The sequence below is a fragment of the Brassica napus genome, chromosome A1 (assembly GCF_020379485.1).
Source record: "Brassica napus cultivar Da-Ae chromosome A1, Da-Ae, whole genome shotgun sequence".
Lineage (NCBI taxonomy): Eukaryota > Viridiplantae > Streptophyta > Magnoliopsida > Brassicales > Brassicaceae > Brassica > Brassica napus.
Genome location: NC_063434.1, coordinates 27,671,251 through 27,690,950, shown reverse-complemented (window position 1 = coordinate 27,690,950; position 19,700 = coordinate 27,671,251). Strand labels below are relative to the sequence as shown.

The 19,700-nt window shown below is 29.4% G+C and overlaps 1 protein-coding gene across 2 annotated transcripts; it reads right to left on the bottom strand.

The window, feature by feature from the left end:
* Positions 1–215: 215 nt before the first annotated feature.
* LOC106351432 (zinc finger CCCH domain-containing protein 36) lies at positions 216–2,563 on the bottom strand. Of its 2 annotated transcripts, XM_013791244.3 has the most exons (4): positions 2,463–2,563; positions 2,265–2,379; positions 1,551–1,611; positions 216–1,077 (listed from the first exon to the last, which is right to left on the bottom strand). In XM_013791244.3, exons 2-4 carry the CDS (start codon positions 2,335–2,337, stop codon positions 456–458), a joined length of 756 nt encoding a protein of 251 aa, XP_013646698.1. In that variant the 5' UTR covers positions 2,338–2,379; positions 2,463–2,563; the 3' UTR covers positions 216–455. The 2 variants fall into 2 exon arrangements, with proteins under 2 accessions (XP_013646698.1, XP_013646691.1); XM_013791237.2 differs by having other exon boundaries at positions 2,265–2,518.
* Positions 2,564–19,700: the final 17,137 nt, after the last annotated feature.

Genomic DNA, 19,700 nt, shown 5'->3' with positions numbered 1-19,700 from the left:
CATTACCTCTAACAACAACACACTTTTCTTTCAAAATTTTTTTATTTAAGATCACACACCCACCATTAGGAATGTTATATTTATTCAGCTGGTTGTTACTATCAGTGACGGGTTTTATAAAATGTTTTTCGGTATCAAAGATGATGTGTCTGACTCACGCACAACAGACAAACCAGAGCAAGCATGACTGTAAAAAAATAAAGGCACCGTACAAATCCTAACCACCGTTTGTCAATCATCATCCACCAGGCCTCTCATCAATTCAAACTCAATTTAACAGAAAAAAAAAACTATATTCTAAGAATCACCACACAGAGAGAAAGAAAACTTACAAAGACAATGAAACTAACATTGTATTTTCATAAAACAAAAGCAAAATAGATGAAGAAGATGGATGATATTAGAGATCACCACCACACACAAAAGAAAAGACATCAAACTCCACCAACAGCAACTTAGGCAACTCCTGACCTGCGCAGCTCTGCTTCCCCGTGCGCAAAGTGACATCTATCCCCAAACGTACAGTTCCCTTTCGCGAACCTCTCACACATCTTCGTCTTGAAGTTGCTCCCTGGATGCGGTTTCCCTTCTGAACCAACCCCACCACCAATCCCACCACCACCACCGCCAGGTGGTCTCCTACTAGCTGCAGAGTTAAGCCTCCCAATCAGCTCCCTAACCATCACACTCGCTTCGTTTATCTGCTCAAACGTCCCTTCAAGCTCAATGTTCTTCAGGTTCGGATCCCTCTCGTGATCTTGAATCGACAGCTTCGCCCCCGTCTGACGACATATCTGCTTCGAACTGACTCCTCCTTTCCCAATGATGGCCCCGGCCAAAGAAGCGTCCACGCTGATCTTCGCAGTGGCTGATGCACCGAAGCTAGAGACATGGCCAGGTCCAGACTCTCCTCCTCTCCCTGCGAATCTCCCTCCTCCAACACCACCAGGTCCTTGCATGTTTCTGGAAGCTTGAGGCATGGGTAGTGCCATGTTTGTCAGCTGTGCTACAGCATTGTATCCTCCGGGAACGTAGTGCAAGAAGTGGCAGTTATCTCCAAAAGGACAGCCAGAAGTGCTGCAATAAAGGCATAATACATCAGAGAGTTAAAAACCAATCACCTTGAGATGACACAAGAGAACAAACGGTTAAAATACAGAGGAAGTATCAATTGCTATACACAAGGAACCAATTTGTCACCACCAGTAATGTAATAAACTTACCTGACGATGTATGACCATGTTACAAACACAACATCACTAACACCTTACCACCAAACAGAAAATTATAGCAATTTTCTAAACAAGTTATAGTTTGATTTTGAACGTTATGATCACCAAATTGAGTTGAACGTTTCTAAAATTATAATCCAGATGCACTTATCTCTTATTGAAACTTTTTTTTTTAACTTGTTTAGGATGAATGATTTATACGTACCTGTAATAACAATTAACCACTTCATTAGCATACAGTTTTACTTGTTAATTTGACAATTAACAATTTTCAATATTAATCCAGTTAAGAAAAAAAAAGGATTATAAATTTATAACCTGAAAAATTTAGTGCAAGGCTTGGATTTGCTGCCTAAACCAGTTGAATATGATTCCATCTCTGTTCCAAACATTTAAGTGTGTTTTTATTCTTTAGTTAAGAGTTTTCTCAAGTTCAATAATATGACACCATTCATACTTTTCATCCATATGAAACTTGAGACTTAAAAATTAAAGCTGCATGATAAATTCTGTAAATTTTCAGGACACATCAATCCGACAAAGGAAAAGACATGGGCTGTCTTACTCAACTGAACATGGTTTACTAAAAGCAAAACTGGAACTAAAGTAACTTCGAAAAAAAACATAAGCTTGTGGGTGTTACTCAACTGAACAATAAATTTAAATTGTGCATCAGACAGAAAAACGGCAAGCAGTTTAAGATGTAAAATCTAGCTAATTAGCCACATAAGTGAGAACCAAAGAAAAAGACTTAAACTTGCGTCTTAGTAAATCTCATTACTAGCTTTACCAAAAAAAAAAAGCTACTTTTTTGCTCAATAATAGTAGTACGGTACTCAAATTGAACAAATCATCACTAGACAAAATCCAATTCACACAAAAACAAAAGAGAGTTATTCATCCAGCAAATAAAGATCTCAAATTTAACTGTAAGGATTTGGTATAATAATAATTAAAACAGAGTTTATAATATAAGCTAAACAGTTTCTCAAACAAAACGGAAGATATTGAGAAAGAGAGAAAGAGCCTAACCTTGCTTAGACTTCTTGAATCCTCCGCCGCCGCCATTGGAGTTGAATGAGCCAGCTCTCTTACGAGTATCCATGGCTAAAGTACAGATCCGAATTGGAAACCCTTTGTGTTGTGTCTGAAGAGCGGATTGGAGAAAAAGACAGATCGGAATCGGAAAAGAGGAGAAAGAATAATAAAAGATAAAATAAAAAACCTAACCCTGAGGTGGTTGTGTCGTCGAGAAAGATGAGATTTTTCCTTCTATTTTTCTTTTAAAGTTTCCTTTTTTATTAAATTCGAAACTTAAACCGGAGAGGCCAATAACAAACGAAAAGGTGAACCGGGATTGCAAGTTGATGGCTATTGGTCTAGTAAATTCGGCTTATAAGAAGCCCACAAGGGCCACAATAACTGTCTTTTTACATTTTTCTTGGACATTCACACGTTTTTACGTTAAAGTACATGTTCATATCCGATTCCGGTAAGTGTTTTGTAAGTAGTGGCTGGCCATAATACTTGCTTTGGTGTTTCCTTAAACTTGTTCTTAAGTTTTAAAGATTTGATTGTATGAATTAGTTTATAAGAATGTTAGAACTGTTATTGAGCTACTAAATGGAACAATTTCGCGTCAATGAACGTTTATTGTTCAAGAGAACTTTTTAAGTTTTAACTTTCAAGTATCAATCTTATCCAATGTTCTTAAAATTGGTCCGGAATACAATTGGTTGATTGGTTGGACCGGTTCAATCGGTCAAACTAAGTTTTTTATTTAAAAATAAATAAATATGAATAATTATGTATTTATACTATATAGACGTAAAATGTAGTTTTACATATAATATGTTTTATGTTCTCTTTTATCAATTAGATAATAAACAATAACCATAAATTTAGTTATATATACAGTTAACAATGAATACTACATGAACTGAAATTGATAAAAAAAAAACAAATGATTGACTGTTTACGTTATGTATTTATTTATTTTCACAACTAAAAGTTTTAAATTTTATGAATATGGAAAAATGAGAATATAATATGAGAGTTAAAAATATTTTTTTTCTTTAACAAAATAGAATTAAAAAGAAAACAAATTAAAGAGTGAAAGTTAAACATTGATTATGAAACATTAAATTTTAATAATAACTAAAAAACATTAATTGTATGTTGATTTTTTTAGAATCGGGTTTTGAAATTAATTCGGGTCACCGGTTTTACTGGTCTTTAGCCAGTTTCACTGGATTTTCTCAAATCCGGGTTTTAAACTGAACCGGACTCGGTTTCTTCAACGAGTTACGATTTGACCGGTTCGATCAGCTGGTCTGGTTTTCAAAACAATGATCTTATCCCACACTAAGGGTCCAACTGGTGACACCAATTGAGGAAAAAATTGTACGGAATAATATGTTCCTCTCAGTTCCCGTCTTTTATTACCAGTTAAAGGGAAATTTTATTACTTGTGGGAATTAGAAATTCTCCCACGTTCCTTTTCTTACGAGGAATATAGTATAAATATATTCCATGTCAAATTAGATAAGGAATCAAAAGGAAAACTATAAAAATGGTAAAAAAAAATATATTAATATGTTAATGTACCAAATAAATTTATAGAAAACTGACATTTTAAACCAACTTCTCAATGTACGTAGGTTTGTCTTCTTCTATATAACATTAGTTCATCAAGCTTTTTCTTCATATAACCCTAATACATCTAGAAACAAGAGAAGCAGGTAAACTATACTTTTAAGATTATTTATCATGTGTGTAAGAAAAAACGGGCAATTGTCAATAATAGCACATTTTGAAGTTTATGTCTCAAAAGTAGCACTAGAAGGAGAAAGTCACAAAAATGACATTCATTAAAGGGTAAAATATCTCTAATACTCTTGGTTTAAAATTAAATAAACAAACAAAAATAAATAAAAATAAATAAAAATAAAATTTTTTTTATAGTTTCAGATTATGTGTTTTCAGTTTCGAAATTTTTATAATTTTTTTTTTGAAATTTTTTTTATTTTTATTTTTCAAATTATCTTTTTATAATTTAAAAATACTTTTTGAAACTGTTTTAAAAATTTTTATTTTTTATTTTAGTATTTATTTTTTATAAAATTTTAAACCATAATTCTAAAACCCTACCCCTTAACTCTAAACCCTAAGGTTTGGATTAATTAACCCAAGGGGTATAAGTGTATATTTACCTCTTTAATGAAACCTATTTTTGTGACTTTGAGACTTGAGTGCTACTTTGGGAACAAAAATTTGGTTTGGTGTTATCCTAGTCTTTTTCTCAGAAAACACACACGCACTGATCAGTGTTGGTTAATAATAAAACTTGTTTCATGTGTTTATATTATAGCTATCATGTCAACTCCAAGAAATCAAAATGGAGCACGTCGTGGACGTAAGTCAAACAATGAGGCAAGAACCACAATCAATGGTGAAACCAGTCGTGAAGGCCAGATAATTATGTTATATAATTTTTTCTGCAGTAATCAGCTGTATAAATGAGATATTTTAAGTTAGCAACTAGAAATATGTACTTTAGTATCTGTTGAAAGACAAAAACTGTCAAGTTATGCTTGAACTTGTCACTGTGGAGTTAAGAGCATGAGACTACCGTAGTAGAATGCCCAATGCTGCTGCTAAGAAAAGAATTGAGAACAAATACTTTGAGTTGGTGGGAGAAAAGATTTGTTGGGATCCAAAAATAACTAACAAAATTGGTTACCTGCATAAACTATGGAGTATAAATGGTCAACTGATGAAACGCACTGGAGTTGCAGTTGATCAATCTACTGGACAGATAGTTATGATGCAAACTTGGTGGGTTGATCGGATTGCTAAACTCTTTTTCATTGTAAATGAGCATCGTTCAATTGTTTTTATCAAATAATTTAATAAAACTTCATAATACTCCCTAAATCGATGGAATAACCACTATAAAGTTATTATTTTCTTGATAAACGGAGACGACAAAGGCTCCAAACCTATTTGAACATCATCATATGTTAGTGCAGGATGCAACTAGGCATTAAAACAACATTGTCATATTTTTTGAAATTTTCTCAAAATCTATGGTCTAACCCCTACAAAAATATTGAGTTTTTGGTAAATACTTTATATACTGAAGCCTATAATCTTTAGTGTTGTTTTAAATTTTTTACCATAATCTACATTTGTATTAATGTATGCTAAACTCTTTTTCATGGTTAATGAGCATCTTTCATTTGTTTTTATCAAATAATTTAATAAAACTTCATAATACTCTCTAAATCGTTGGAATAACCACTATAAAGTTATTATTTTCTTGATAAACGGAGACGACAAAGGCTCCAAACCTCTTTGAACATCATCATATGTTAGTGCAGGATGCAACTAGGCATTAAAACAATATTTTCATATTTTTTGAAATTTTCTCAAAATCCATGGGCTAACCCCCTACAAAAATATTGAGTTTTTGGTAAATACTTTGTATACTGAAGCCTATAATCTTTAGTGTTGTTTTAAAATTTATACCATATTCTACATTTGTATTAATGTATGCTAAACTATTTTTCATGGTTAATGAGCATCTTTCAATTGTTTTTATCAAATAATTTAATAAAACTTCATAATACTCCCTAAATCGATGGAATAACCACTATAAAGTTATTATTTTCTTGATAAACGGAGACGACAAAGGCCCCAAACCTCTTTGAACATCATCGTATGTTAGTGCAGGATGCAACTAGGCATTAAAACAATATTGTCATATTTTTTGAAATTTTCTCAAAATCCATGGGCTAACCCCTACAAAAATATTGAGTTTTTGGTAAATACTTTATATACTGAAGCCTATAATCTTTAGTGTTGTTTTAAAATTTATATCATATTCTACATTTGTATTAATGTATGCTAAACTCTTTTTGATGGTAAATGAGCATCTTTGAATTGTTTTTATCAAATAATTTAATAAAACTTCATAATACTCCCTAAATCGATGGAATAACCACTATAAAGTTATTATTTTCTTGATAAACAGAGATGACAAAGGCTCCAAACCTCTTTGAACACTATCATATGTTAGTGAAGGATGCAACTAGGTATTAAAACAATATTGTCATATTTTTTGAAATTTTCTCAAAATCCATGGGCTAACCCTTACAAAAGTATTGAGTTTTTGGTAAATACTTTGTATACTGAAGCCTATAATCTTTAGTGTTGTTTTAAAATTTATACCATATTATACATTTGTATTAATGTATGCTAAACTCTTTTTCATGGTAAATGAGCATCTTTCAATTGTTTTTATCAAATAATTTAATAAAACTTCATAATACTCCCTAAATCGATGGAATAACCACTATAAAGTTATTATTTTCTTGATAAACGGAGACGACAAAGGCTCCAAACCTCTTTGAACATCATCGTATGTTAGTGCAGGATGCAAATAGGCATTAAAACAATATTGTCATATTTTTTGAAATTTTCTCAAAATCTATGGGCTAACCCCTACAAAAATATTGAGTTTTTGGTAAATACTTTATATACTGTAGCCTGTAATCTTTAGTGTTGTTTTAAAAATATCTACCATATTCTACATTTGTATTAATGTGTGCTAAACTCTTTTTCATAGTAAATGAGCATCTTTTAATTGTTTTTATCAAATAATTTAATAAAACTTTATAATACTCCCTAAATCGTTGGAATAACCACTATAAAGTTATTATTTTCTTGATAAACGGAGACGACAAAGGCTCCAAACCTCTTTGAACATCATCATATGTTAGTGCAGGATGCAACTAGGCATTAAAAAAATATTGTCATATTTTTTGAAATTTTCTCAAAATCCATGGGCTAATCCCTACAAAAATATTGAGTTTTTGGTAAATACTTTATATACTGAAGCCTATAATCTTTAGTGTTGTTTTAAAATTTATACCATATTCTACATTTGTATTAATATATGCTAAACTCTTTTTCATGGTTAATGAGCATCTTTCAATTGTTTTTATCAAATAATTTAATAAAACTTCATAATACTCCCTAAATCGATGGAATAACCACTATAAAGTTATTATTTCCTTGATAAACGGAGACGACAAAGGCTCCAAACCTCTTTGAACATCATCGTATGTTAGTGCATGATGCAACTAGGCATTAAAACAATATTGTCATATTTTTTGAAATTTTCTCAAAATCTATGGGCTAACAACCCCTACAAAAATATTGAGTTTTTGGTAAATACTTTGTATACTGAAGCCTATAATCTTTAGTGTTGTTTTAAAAGTTATATCATATTCTACATTTGTATTAATGTACGCTAAACTCTTTTTCATGGTAAATGAGCATCTTTCAATTGTTTTTATCAAATAATTTAATAAAACTTCATAATACTCCCTAAATCGATGGAATAACCACTATAAAGTTATTATTTTCTTGATAAACAGAGACGACAAAGGCTCCAAACCTCTTTGACCACTATTATATGTTAGTGAAGGATGCAACTAGGTATTAAAACAATATTGTCATATTTTTTGAAATTTTCTCAAAATCTATGGGCTAACCCCTACAAAAATATTGAGTTTTTGGTAAATACTTTGTATACTGAAGCCTATAATCTTTAGTGTTGTTTTAAAATTTATACCATATTCTACATTTGTATTAATGTATGCTAAACTCATTTTCATGGTAAATGAGCATCTTTCAATTGTTTTTATCAAATAATTTAATAAAACTTCATAATACTCCCTAAATCGATGGAATAACCACTATAAAGCTATTATTTTCTTGATAAACGGAGACGACAAAGGTTCCAAACCTCTTTGAACATCATCGTATGTTAGTGCAGGATGCAAATAGGCATTAAAACAATATTGTCATATTTTTTGAATTTTTCTCAAAATCTATGGGCTAACCCCTACAAAAATATTGAGTTTTAGTAAATACTATATATACTGTAGCCTGTAATCTTTAGTTATGTTTTAAAAATATCTACCATATTCTACATTTGTATTAATGTGTGCTAAACTCTTTTTCATAGTAAATGAGCATCTTTCAATTGCTTTTATCAAATAATATAATAAAACTTCATAATACTGCCTAAATCGTTGGAATAACCACTATAAAGTTATTATTTTCTTGATAAACGGAGACGACAAAGGCTCCAAACCTCTTTGAACATCATAATATGTTAATGCAGGATGCAACTAGGCATTAAAACAATATTGTCATATGTTTTGAAATTTTCTCAAAATCTATGGGATAACAACCCCTACAAAAATATTGAGTTTTTGGTAAATACTTTGTATACTGAAGCCTATAATCTTTAGTGTTGTTTTAAAATTTATACCATATTCTACATTTGTATTAATGTATGCTAAACTCTTTTTCATGGTAAATGAGCATCTTTCAATTGTTTTTATCAAATAATTTAATAAAACTTCATAATACTCCCTAAATCGATGGAATAACCACTATAAAGTTATTATTTTTTTGATAAACGGAGACGAAAAAGGCTCCAAACCTCTTTGAACATCATCATATGTTAGTGCAGGATGCAACTAGGCATTAAAACAATATTGTCATATTTTTTGAAATTTTCTCAAAATCTATGGGCTAACAACCCCTACAAAAATATTGAGTTTTTGGTAAATACTTTTTATACTAAAGCCTATAATCTTTAGTGTTGTTTTAAAATTTCTACCATATTCTACATTTGTATTAATGTATGCTAAACTCTTTTTCATGGTAAATGAGCATCTTTCAATTGTTTTTATCAAATAATTTAATAAAACTTCATAATACTCCCTAAATCGATGGAATAACCACTATAAAGTTATTATTTTCTTGATAAACGGAGACGACAAAAGCTCCAAACCTCTTTGAACATCATCATATGTTAGTGCAGGATGCAACTAGGCATTAAAACAATATTGTCATATTTTTTGAAATTTTCTCAAAATCTATGGGCTAACCCCTACAAAAATATTGAGTTTTTGGTAAATACTTTATATACTGAAGCCTATAATCTTTAGTGTTGTTTTAAAATTTCTACCATATTCTACATTTGTATTAATGTATGCTAAACTCTTTTTCATGGTAAATGAGCATCTTTCAATTTTTTATCAAATAATTTAATAAAACTTCATAATACTCCCTAAATCGATGGAATAACCACTATAAAGTTATTATTTTCTTGATAAACGGAGACGAAAAAGGCTCCAAACCTCTTTGAACATCATCATATGTTAGTGCAGGATGCAACTAGGCATTAAAACAATATTGTCATATTTTTTGAAATTTTCTCAAAATCTAGGCTAACAACCCCTACAAAAATATTGAGTTTTTGGTAAATACTTTTATACTGAAGCCTATAATCTTTAGTGTTGTTTTAAAATTTCTACCATATTCTACATTTGTATTAATGTATGCTAAACTCTTTTTCATGGTAAATGAGCATCTTTCAATTGTTTTTATCAAATAATTTAATAAAACTTCATAATACTCCCTAAATCGATGGAATACCACAATAAAGTTATTATTTTCTTGATAAACGGAGACGACAAAGGCTCCAAACCTCTTTGAACATCATCATATGTTAGTGCAGGATGCAACTAGGCATTAAAACAATATTGTCATATTTTTTGAAATTTTCTCAAAATCTATGGGCTAACCCCTACAAAAATATTTGTTTTTGGTAAATACTTTATATACTGAAGCCTATAATCTTTAGTGTTGTTTTAAAATTTCTACCATATTCTACATTTGTATTAATGTATGCTAAACTCTTTTTCATGGTAAATGAGCATCGTTCAATTGTTTTTATCAAATAATTTAATAAAACTTCATAATACTCCCTAAATCGATGGAATAACCACTATAAAGTTATTATTTTCTTGATAAACGGAGACGACAAAGGCTCCAAACCTCTTTGAACATCATCATATGTTAGTGCAGGATGCAACTAGGCATTAAAAAATATTGTCATATTTTTTGAAATTTTCTCAAAATCTATGGGCTAACCCCTACAAAAATATTGAGTTTTTGGTAAATACTTTATATACTGAAGCCTATAATCTTTAGTGTTGTTTTAAAATTTCTACCATATTCTACATTTGTATTAATGTATGCTAAACTTTTTTCATTGTAAATGAGCATCGTTTAATTGTTTTTATCAAATAATTTAATAAAACTTCATAATACTCCCTAAATCGATGGAATAACCACTATAAAGTTATTATTTTCTTGATAAACGGAGACGACAAAGGCTCCAAACCTCTTTGAACATCATCATATGTTAGTGCAGGATGCAACTAGGCATTAAAACAATATTGTCATATTTTTTGAAATTTTCTCAAAATCTATGGGCTAACCCCTACAAAAATATTGAGTTTTTGGTAAATACTTTATATACTGAAGCCTATAATCTTTAGTGTTGTTTTAAAATTTCTACCATATTCTACATTTGTATTAATGTATGCTAAACTCTTTTCATGGTAAATGAGCATCTTTCAATTGTTTTTATCAAATAATTTAATAAAACTTCATAATACTCCCTAAATCGATGGAATAACCACTATAAAGTTATTATTTTCTTGATAAACGGAGACGACAAAGGCTCCAAACCTCTTTGAACATCATCATATGTTAGTGCAGGATGCAACTAGGCATTAAAACAATATTGTCATATTTTTTGAAATTTTCTCAAAATCTAGGCTAACAACCCCTACAAAAATATTGAGTTTTTGGTAAATACTTTTTATACTAAAGCCTATAATCTTTAGTGTTGTTTTAAAATTTCTACCATATTCTACATTTGTATTAATGTATGCTAAACTCTTTTCATGGTAAATGAGCATCTTTCAATTGGTTTTATCAAATAATTTAATAAAACTTCATAATACTCCCTAAATCGATGGAATAACCACTATAAAATTATTATTTTCTTGATAAACGGAGACGACAAAGGCTCCAAACCTCTTTGAACATCATCATATGTTAGTTCAGGATGCAACTAGGCATTAAAACAATATTGTCATATTTTTTGAAATTTTCTCAAAATCTAACCCCTACAAAAATATTGAGTTTTTGGTAAATACTTTATATACTGAAGCCTATAATCTTTAGTGTTGTTTTAAAATTTCTACCATATTCTACATTTGTATTAATGTATGCTAAACTCTTTTTCATGGTAAATGAGCATCGTTCAATGGTTTTTATCAATTAATTTAGTAAAACTTCATAATACCCCCTAAATCGATGGAATAACCACTATAAAATTATTATTTTCTTGATAAACGGAGAGCACAAAGGCTCCAAACCTCTTTGAACATCATCATATGTTAGTGCAGGATGCAACTAGGCATTAAAACAATATTGTCATATTTTTTGAAATTTTCTCAAAATCTATGGGCTAACCCCTACAAAAATATTGAGTTTTTGGTAAATACTTTATATACTGAAGCCTATAATCTTTAGTGTTGTTTTAAAATTTCTACCATATTCTACATTTGTATTAATGTATGCTAAACTCTTTTTCATGGTAAATGAGCATCGTTCAATTGTTTTTATCAAATAATTTAATAAAACTTCATAATACTCCCTAAATCGATGGAATAACCACTATAAAGTTATTATTTTCTTGATAAACGGAGACGACAAAGGCTCCAAACCTCTTTGAACATCATCATATGTTAGTGCAGGATGCAACTAGGCATTAAAACAATATTGTCATATTTTTTGAAATTTTCTCAAATCTATGGGCTCCCTACAAAAATATTGAGTTTTTGGTAAATACTTTATATACTGAAGCCTATAATCTTTAGTGTTGTTTTAAAATTTCTACCATATTCTACATTTGTATTAATGTATGCTAAACTCTTTTTCATGGTAAATGAGCATCGTTCAATTGTTTTTATCAAATAATTTAGTAAAACTTCATAATACCCCCAAAATCGATGGAATAACCACTATAAAGTTATTATTTTCTTGATAAACGAAGACGACAAAGGCTCCAAACCTCTTTGAACATCATCATATGTTAGTGCAGGATGCAACTAGGCATTAAAACAATATTGTCATATTTTTTGAAATTTTCTCAAAATCTATGGGCTAACCCCTACAAAAATATTGAGTTTTTGGTAAATACTTTATATACTGAAGCCTATAATCTTTAGTGTTGTTTTAAAATTTCTACCATATTCTACATTTGTATTAATGTATGCTAAACTCTTTTTCATTGTAAATGAGCATCGTTCAATTGTTTTTATCAAATAATTTAATAAAACTTCATAATACTCCCTAAATCGATGGAATAACCACTATAAAATTATTATTTTCTTGATAAACGGAGACGACAAAGGCTCCAAACCTCTTTGAACATCATCATATGTTAGTGCAGGATGCAACTAGGCATTAAAACAATATTGTCATATTTTTTGAAATTTTCTCAAAATCTATGGGCTAACCCCTACAAAAATATTGAGTTTTTGGTAAATACTTTATATACTGAAGCCTATAATCTTTAGTGTTGTTTTAAAATTTCTACCATATTCTACATTTGTATTAATGTATGCTAAACTCTTTTTCATGGTAAATGAGCATCTTTCAATTGTTTTTATCAAATAATTTAATAAAACTTCATAATACTCCCTAAATCGATGGAATAACCACTATAAAATTATTATTTTCTTGATAAACGGAGACGACAAAGGCTCCAAACCTCTTTGAACATCATCATATGTTAGTGCAGGATGCAACTAGGCATTAAAACAATATTGTCATATTTTTTGAAATTTTCTCAAAATCTATGGGCTAACCCCTACAAAAATATTGAGTTTTTGGTAAATACTTTATATACTGAAGCCTATAATCTTTAGTGTTGTTTTAAAATTTCTACCATATTCTACATTTGTATTAATGTATGCTAAACTCTTTTTCATGGTAAATGAGCATCGTTCAATTGTTTTTATCAAATAATTTAATAAAACTTCATAATACTCCCTAAATCGATGGAATAACCACTATAAAATTATTATTTTCTTGATAAACGGAGACGACAAAGGCTCCAAACCTCTTTGAACATCATCATATGTTAGTGCAGGATGCAACTAGGCATTAAAACAATATTGTCATATTTTTTGAAATTTTCTCAAAATCTATGGGCTAACCCCTACAAAAATATTGAGTTTTTGGTAAATACTTTATATACTGAAGCCTATAATCTTTAGTGTTGTTTTAAAATTTCTACCATATTCTACATTTGTATTAATGTATGCTAAACTCTTTTTCATGGTAAATGAGCATCGTTCAATTGTTTTTATCAAATAATTTAGTAAAACTTCATAATACTCCCTAAATCGATGGAATAACCACTATAAAATTATTATTTTCTTGATAAACGGAGACGACAAAGGCTCCAAACCTCTTTGAACATCATCATATGTTAGTGCAGGATGCAACTAGGCATTAAAACAATATTGTCATATTTTTTGAAATTTTCTCAAAATCTATGGGCTAACCCCTACAAAAATATTGAGTTTTTGGTAAATACTTTATATACTGAAGCCTATAATCTTTAGTGTTGTTTTAAAATTTCTACCATATTCTACATTTGTATTAATGTATGCTAAACTCTTTTTCATGGTAAATGAGCATCGTTCAATTGTTTTTATCAAATAATTTAGTAAAACTTCATAATACTCCCTAAATCGATGGAATAACCACTATAAAATTATTATTTTCTTGATAAACGGGGAGCACAAAGGCTCCAAACCTCTTTGAACATCATCATATGTTAGTGCAGGATGCAACTAGGCATTAAAACAATATTGTCATATTTTTTGAAATTTTCTCAAAATCTAACCCCTACAAAAATATTGAGTTTTTGGTAAATACTTTATATACTGAAGCCTATAATCTTTAGTGTTGTTTTAAAATTTCTACCATATTCTACATTTGTATTAATATATGCTAAACTCTTTTTCATGGTAAATGAGCATCGTTCAATTGTTTTTATCAATTAATTTAGTAAAACTTCATAATACCCCCTAAATCGATGGAATAACCACTATAAAATTATTATTTTCTTGATAAACGGAGAGCACAAAGGCTCCAAACCTCTTTGAACATCATCATATGTTAGTGCAGGATGCAACTAGGCATTAAAACAATATTGTCATATTTTTTGAAATTTTCTCAAAATCTATGGGCTAACCCCTACAAAAATATTGAGTTTTTGGTAAATACTTTATATACTGAAGCCTATAATCTTTAGTGTTGTTTTAAAATTTCTACCATATTCTACATTTGTATTAATGTATGCTAAACTCTTTTTCATGGTAAATGAGCATCGTTCAATGTTTTTATCAATTAATTTAGTAAAACTTCATAATACTCCCTAAATCGATGGAATAACCACTATAAAATTATTATTTTCTTGATAAACGGAGACGACAAAGGCTCCAAACCTCTTTGAACATCATCATATGTTAGTGCAGGATGCAACTAGGCATTAAAACAATATTGTCATATTTTTTGAAATTTTCTCAAAATCTATGGGCTAACCCCTACAAAAATATTGAGTTTTTGGTAAATACTTTATATACTGAAGCCTATAATCTTTAGTGTTGTTTTAAAATTTCTACCATATTCTACATTTGTATTAATGTATGCTAAACTCTTTTTCATGGTAAATGAGCATCGTTCAATTGTTTTTATCAAATAATTTAATAAAACTTCATAATACTCCCTAAATCGATGGAATAACCACTATAAAATTATTATTTTCTTGATAAACGGAGACGACAAAGGCTCCAAACCTCTTTGAACATCATCATATGTTAGTGCAGGATGCAACTAGGCATTAAAACAATATTGTCATATTTTTTGAAATTTTCTCAAAATCTATGGGCTAACCCCTACAAAAATATTGAGTTTTTGGTAAATACTTTATATACTGAAGCCTATAATCTTTAGTGTTGTTTTAAAATTTCTACCATATTCTACATTTGTATTAATGTATGCTAAACTCTTTTTCATGGTAAATGAGCATCGTTCAATTGTTTTTATCAAATAATTTAATAAAACTTCATAATACTCCCTAAATCGATGGAATAACCACTATAAAATTATTATTTTCTTGATAAACGGAGACGACAAAGGCTCCAAACCTCTTTGAACATCATCATATGTTAGTGCAGGATGCAACTAGGCATTAAAACAATATTGTCATATTTTTTGAAATTTTCTCAAAATCTATGGGCTAACCCCTACAAAAATATTGAGTTTTTGGTAAATACTTTATATACTGAAGCCTATAATCTTTAGTGTTGTTTTAAAATTTCTACCATATTCTACATTTGTATTAATGTATGCTAAACTCTTTTTCATGGTAAATGAGCATCGTTCAATTGTTTTTATCAAATAATTTAATAAAACTTCATAATACTCCCTAAATCGATGGAATAACCACTATAAAATTATTATTTTCTTGATAAACGGAGACGACAAAGGCTCCAAACCTCTTTGAACATCATCATATGTTAGTGCAGGATGCAACTAGGCATTAAAACAATATTGTCATATTTTTTGAAATTTTCTCAAAATCTATGGGCTAACCCCTACAAAAATATTGAGTTTTTGGTAAATACTTTATATACTGAAGCCTATAATCTTTAGTGTTGTTTTAAAATTTCTACCATATTCTACATTTGTATTAATGTATGCTAAACTCTTTTTCATGGTAAATGAGCATCGTTCAATTTTTTTATCAAATAATTTAATAAAACTTCATAATACTCCCTAAATCGATGGAATAACCACTATAAAATTATTATTTTCTTGATAAACGGAGACGACAAAGGCTCCAAACCTCTTTGAACATCATCATATGTTAGTGCAGGATGCAACTAGGCATTAAAACAATATTGTCATATTTTTTGAAATTTTCTCAAAATCTATGGGCTAACCCCTACAAAAATATTGAGTTTTTGGTAAATACTTTATATACTGAAGCCTATAATCTTTAGTGTTGTTTTAAAATTTCTACCATATTCTACATTTGTATTAATGTATGCTAAACTCTTTTTCATGGTAAATGAGCATCGTTCAATTGTTTTTATCAATAATTTAGTAAAACTTCATAATACTCCCTAAATCGATGGAATAACCACTATAAAATTATTATTTTCTTGATAAACGGAGACGACAAAGGCTCCAAACCTCTTTGAACATCATCATATGTTAGTGCAGGATGCAACTAGGCATTAAAACAATATTGTCATATTTTTTGAAATTTTCTCAAAATCTATGGGCTAACCCCTACAAAAATATTGAGTTTTTGGTAAATACTTTATATACTGAAGCCTATAATCTTTAGTGTTGTTTTAAAATTTCTACCATATTCTACATTTGTATTAATGTATGCTAAACTCTTTTTCATGGTAAATGAGCATCGTTCAATTGTTTTTATCAAATAATTTAGTAAAACTTCATAATACTCCCTAAATCGATGGAATAACCACTATAAAATTATTATTTTCTTGATAAACGGAGACGACAAAGGCTCCAAACCTCTTTGAACATCATCATATGTTAGTGCAGGATGCAACTAGGCATTAAAACAATATTGTCATATTTTTTGAAATTTTCTCAAAATCTATGGGCTAACCCCTACAAAAATATTGAGTTTTTGGTAAATACTTTATATACTGAAGCCTATAATCTTTAGTGTTGTTTTAAAATTTCTACCATATTCTACATTTGTATTGATGTATGCTAAACTCTTTTTCATGCAAAATGAGCATCGTTCAATGTTTTTATCAATTAATTTAGTAAAACTTCATAATACCCCCTAAATCGATGGAATAACCACTATAAAATTATTATTTTCTTGATAAACGGAGAGCACAAAGGCTCCAAACCTCTTTGAACATCATCATATGTTAGTGCAGGATGCAACTAGGCATTAAAACAATATTGTCATATTTTTTGAAATTTTCTCAAAATCTATGGGCTAACCCCTACAAAAATATTGAGTTTTTGGTAAATACTTTATATACTGAAGCCTATAATCTTTAGTGTTGTTTTAAAATTTCTACCATATTCTACATTTGTATTAATGTATGCTAAACTCTTTTTCATGGTAAATGAGCATCGTTCAATTGTTTTTATCAAATAATTTAGTAAAACTTCATAATACCCCCTAAATCGATGGAATAACCACTATAAAATTATTATTTTCTTGATAAACGGAGACGACAAAGGCTCCAAACCTCTTTGAACATCATCATATGTTAGTGCAGGATGCAACTAGGCATTAAAACAATATTGTCATATTTTTTGAAATTTTCTCAAAATCTATGGGCTAACCCCTACAAAAATATTGAGTTTTTGGTAAATACTTTATATACTGAAGCCTATAATCTTTAGTGTTGTTTTAAAATTTCTACCATATTCTACATTTGTATTAATGTATGCTAAACTCTTTTTCATGGTAAATGAGCATCGTTCAATTGTTTTTATCAAATAATTTAGTAAAACTTCATAATACCCCCTAAATCGATGGAATAACCACTATAAAATTATTATTTTCTTGATAAACGGAGACGACAAAGGCTCCAAACCTCTTTGAACATCATCATATGTTAGTGCAGGATGCAACTAGGCATTAAAACAATATTGTCATATTTTTTGAAATTTTCTCAAAATCTATGGGCTAACCCCTACAAAAATATTGAGTTTTTGGTAAATACTTTATATACTGAAGCCTATAATCTTTAGTGTTGTTTTAAAATTTCTACCATATTCTACATTTGTATTAATGTATGCTAAACTCTTTTTCATGGTAAATGAGCATCGTTCAATGGTTTTTATCAATTTATTTAGTAAAACTTCATAATACCTCCTAAATCGATGGAATAACCACTATAAAATTATTATTTTCTTGATAAACGGAGAGCACAAAGGCTCCAAACCTCTTTGAACATCATCATATGTTAGTGCAGGATGCAACTAGGCATTAAAACAATATTGTCATATTTTTTGAAATTTTCTCAAAATCTATGGGCTAACCCCTACAAAAATATTGAGTTTTTGGTAAATACTTTATATACTGAAGCCTATAATCTTTAGTGTTGTTTTAAAATTTCTACCATATTCTACATTTGTATTAATGTATGCTAAACTCTTTTTCATGGTAAATGAGCATCGTTCAATGGTTTTTATCAATTAATTTAGTAAAACTTCATAATACCTCCTAAATCGATGGAATAACCACTATAAAATTATTATTTTCTTGATAAACGGAGAGCACAAAGGCTCCAAACCTCTTTGAACATCATCATATGTTAGTGCAGGATGCAACTAGGCATTAAAACAATATTGTCATATTTTTTGAAATTTTCTCAAAATCTATGGGCTAACCCCTACAAAAATATTGAGTTTTTGGTAAATACTTTATATACTGAAGCCTATAATCTTTAGTGTTGTTTTAAAATTTCTACCATATTCTACATTTGTATTAATGTATGCTAAACTCTTTTTCATGCAAAATGAGCATCGTTCAATGTTTTTATCAATTAATTTAGTAAAACTTCATAATACCTCCTAAATCGATGGAATAACCACTATAAAATTATTATTTTCTTGATAAACGGAGAGCACAAAGGCTCCAAACCTCTTTGAACATCATCATATGTTAGTGCAGGATGCAACTAGGCATTAAAACAATATTGTCATATTTTTTGAAATTTTCTCAAAATCTATGGGCTAACCCCTACAAAAATATTGAGTTTTTGGTAAATACTTTATATACTGAAGCCTATAATCTTTAGTGTTGTTTTAAAATTTCTACCATATTCTACATTTGTATTAATGTATGCTAAACTCTTTTTCATGGTAAATGAGCATCGTTCAATTGTTTTTATCAAATAATTTAGTAAAACTTCATAATACCCCCTAAATCGATGGAATAACCACTATAAAATTATTATTTTCTTGATAAACGGAGACGACAAAGGCTCCAAACCTCTTTGAACATCATCATATGTTAGTGCAGGATGCAACTAGGCATTAAAACAATATTGTCATATTTTTTGAAATTTTCTCAAAATCTATGGGCTAACCCCTACAAAAATATTGAGTTTTTGGTAAATACTTTATATACTGAAGCCTATAATCTTTAGTGTTGTTTTAAAATTTCTACCATATTCTACATTTGTATTAATGTATGCTAAACTCTTTTTCATGGTAAATGAGCATCGTTCAATTTTTTTTATCAAATAATTTAGTAAAACTTCATAATACCCCCTAAATCGATGGAATAACCACTATAAAATTATTATTTTCTTGATAAACGGAGACGACAAAGGCTCCAAACCTCTTTGAACATCATCATATGTTAGTGCAGGATGCAACTAGGCATTAAAACAATATTGTCATATTTTTTGAAATTTTCTCAAAATCTATGGGCTA

Coding starts and splice junctions, on each gene's coding strand:
- LOC106351432 (XM_013791244.3), bottom strand. CDS start 2,337: ATGGATACTCGTAAGAGAGCTGGCTCATTCAACTCCAATGGCGGCGGC. Junction 1,612..2,264: donor ATTCAAGAAGTCTAAGCAAG/GTTAGGCTCTTT, acceptor TGTTTGGAACAG/AGATGGAATCATATTCAACT. Junction 1,078..1,550: donor CCTTGCACTAAATTTTTCAG/GTTATAAATTTA, acceptor CCTTTATTGCAG/CACTTCTGGCTGTCCTTTTG.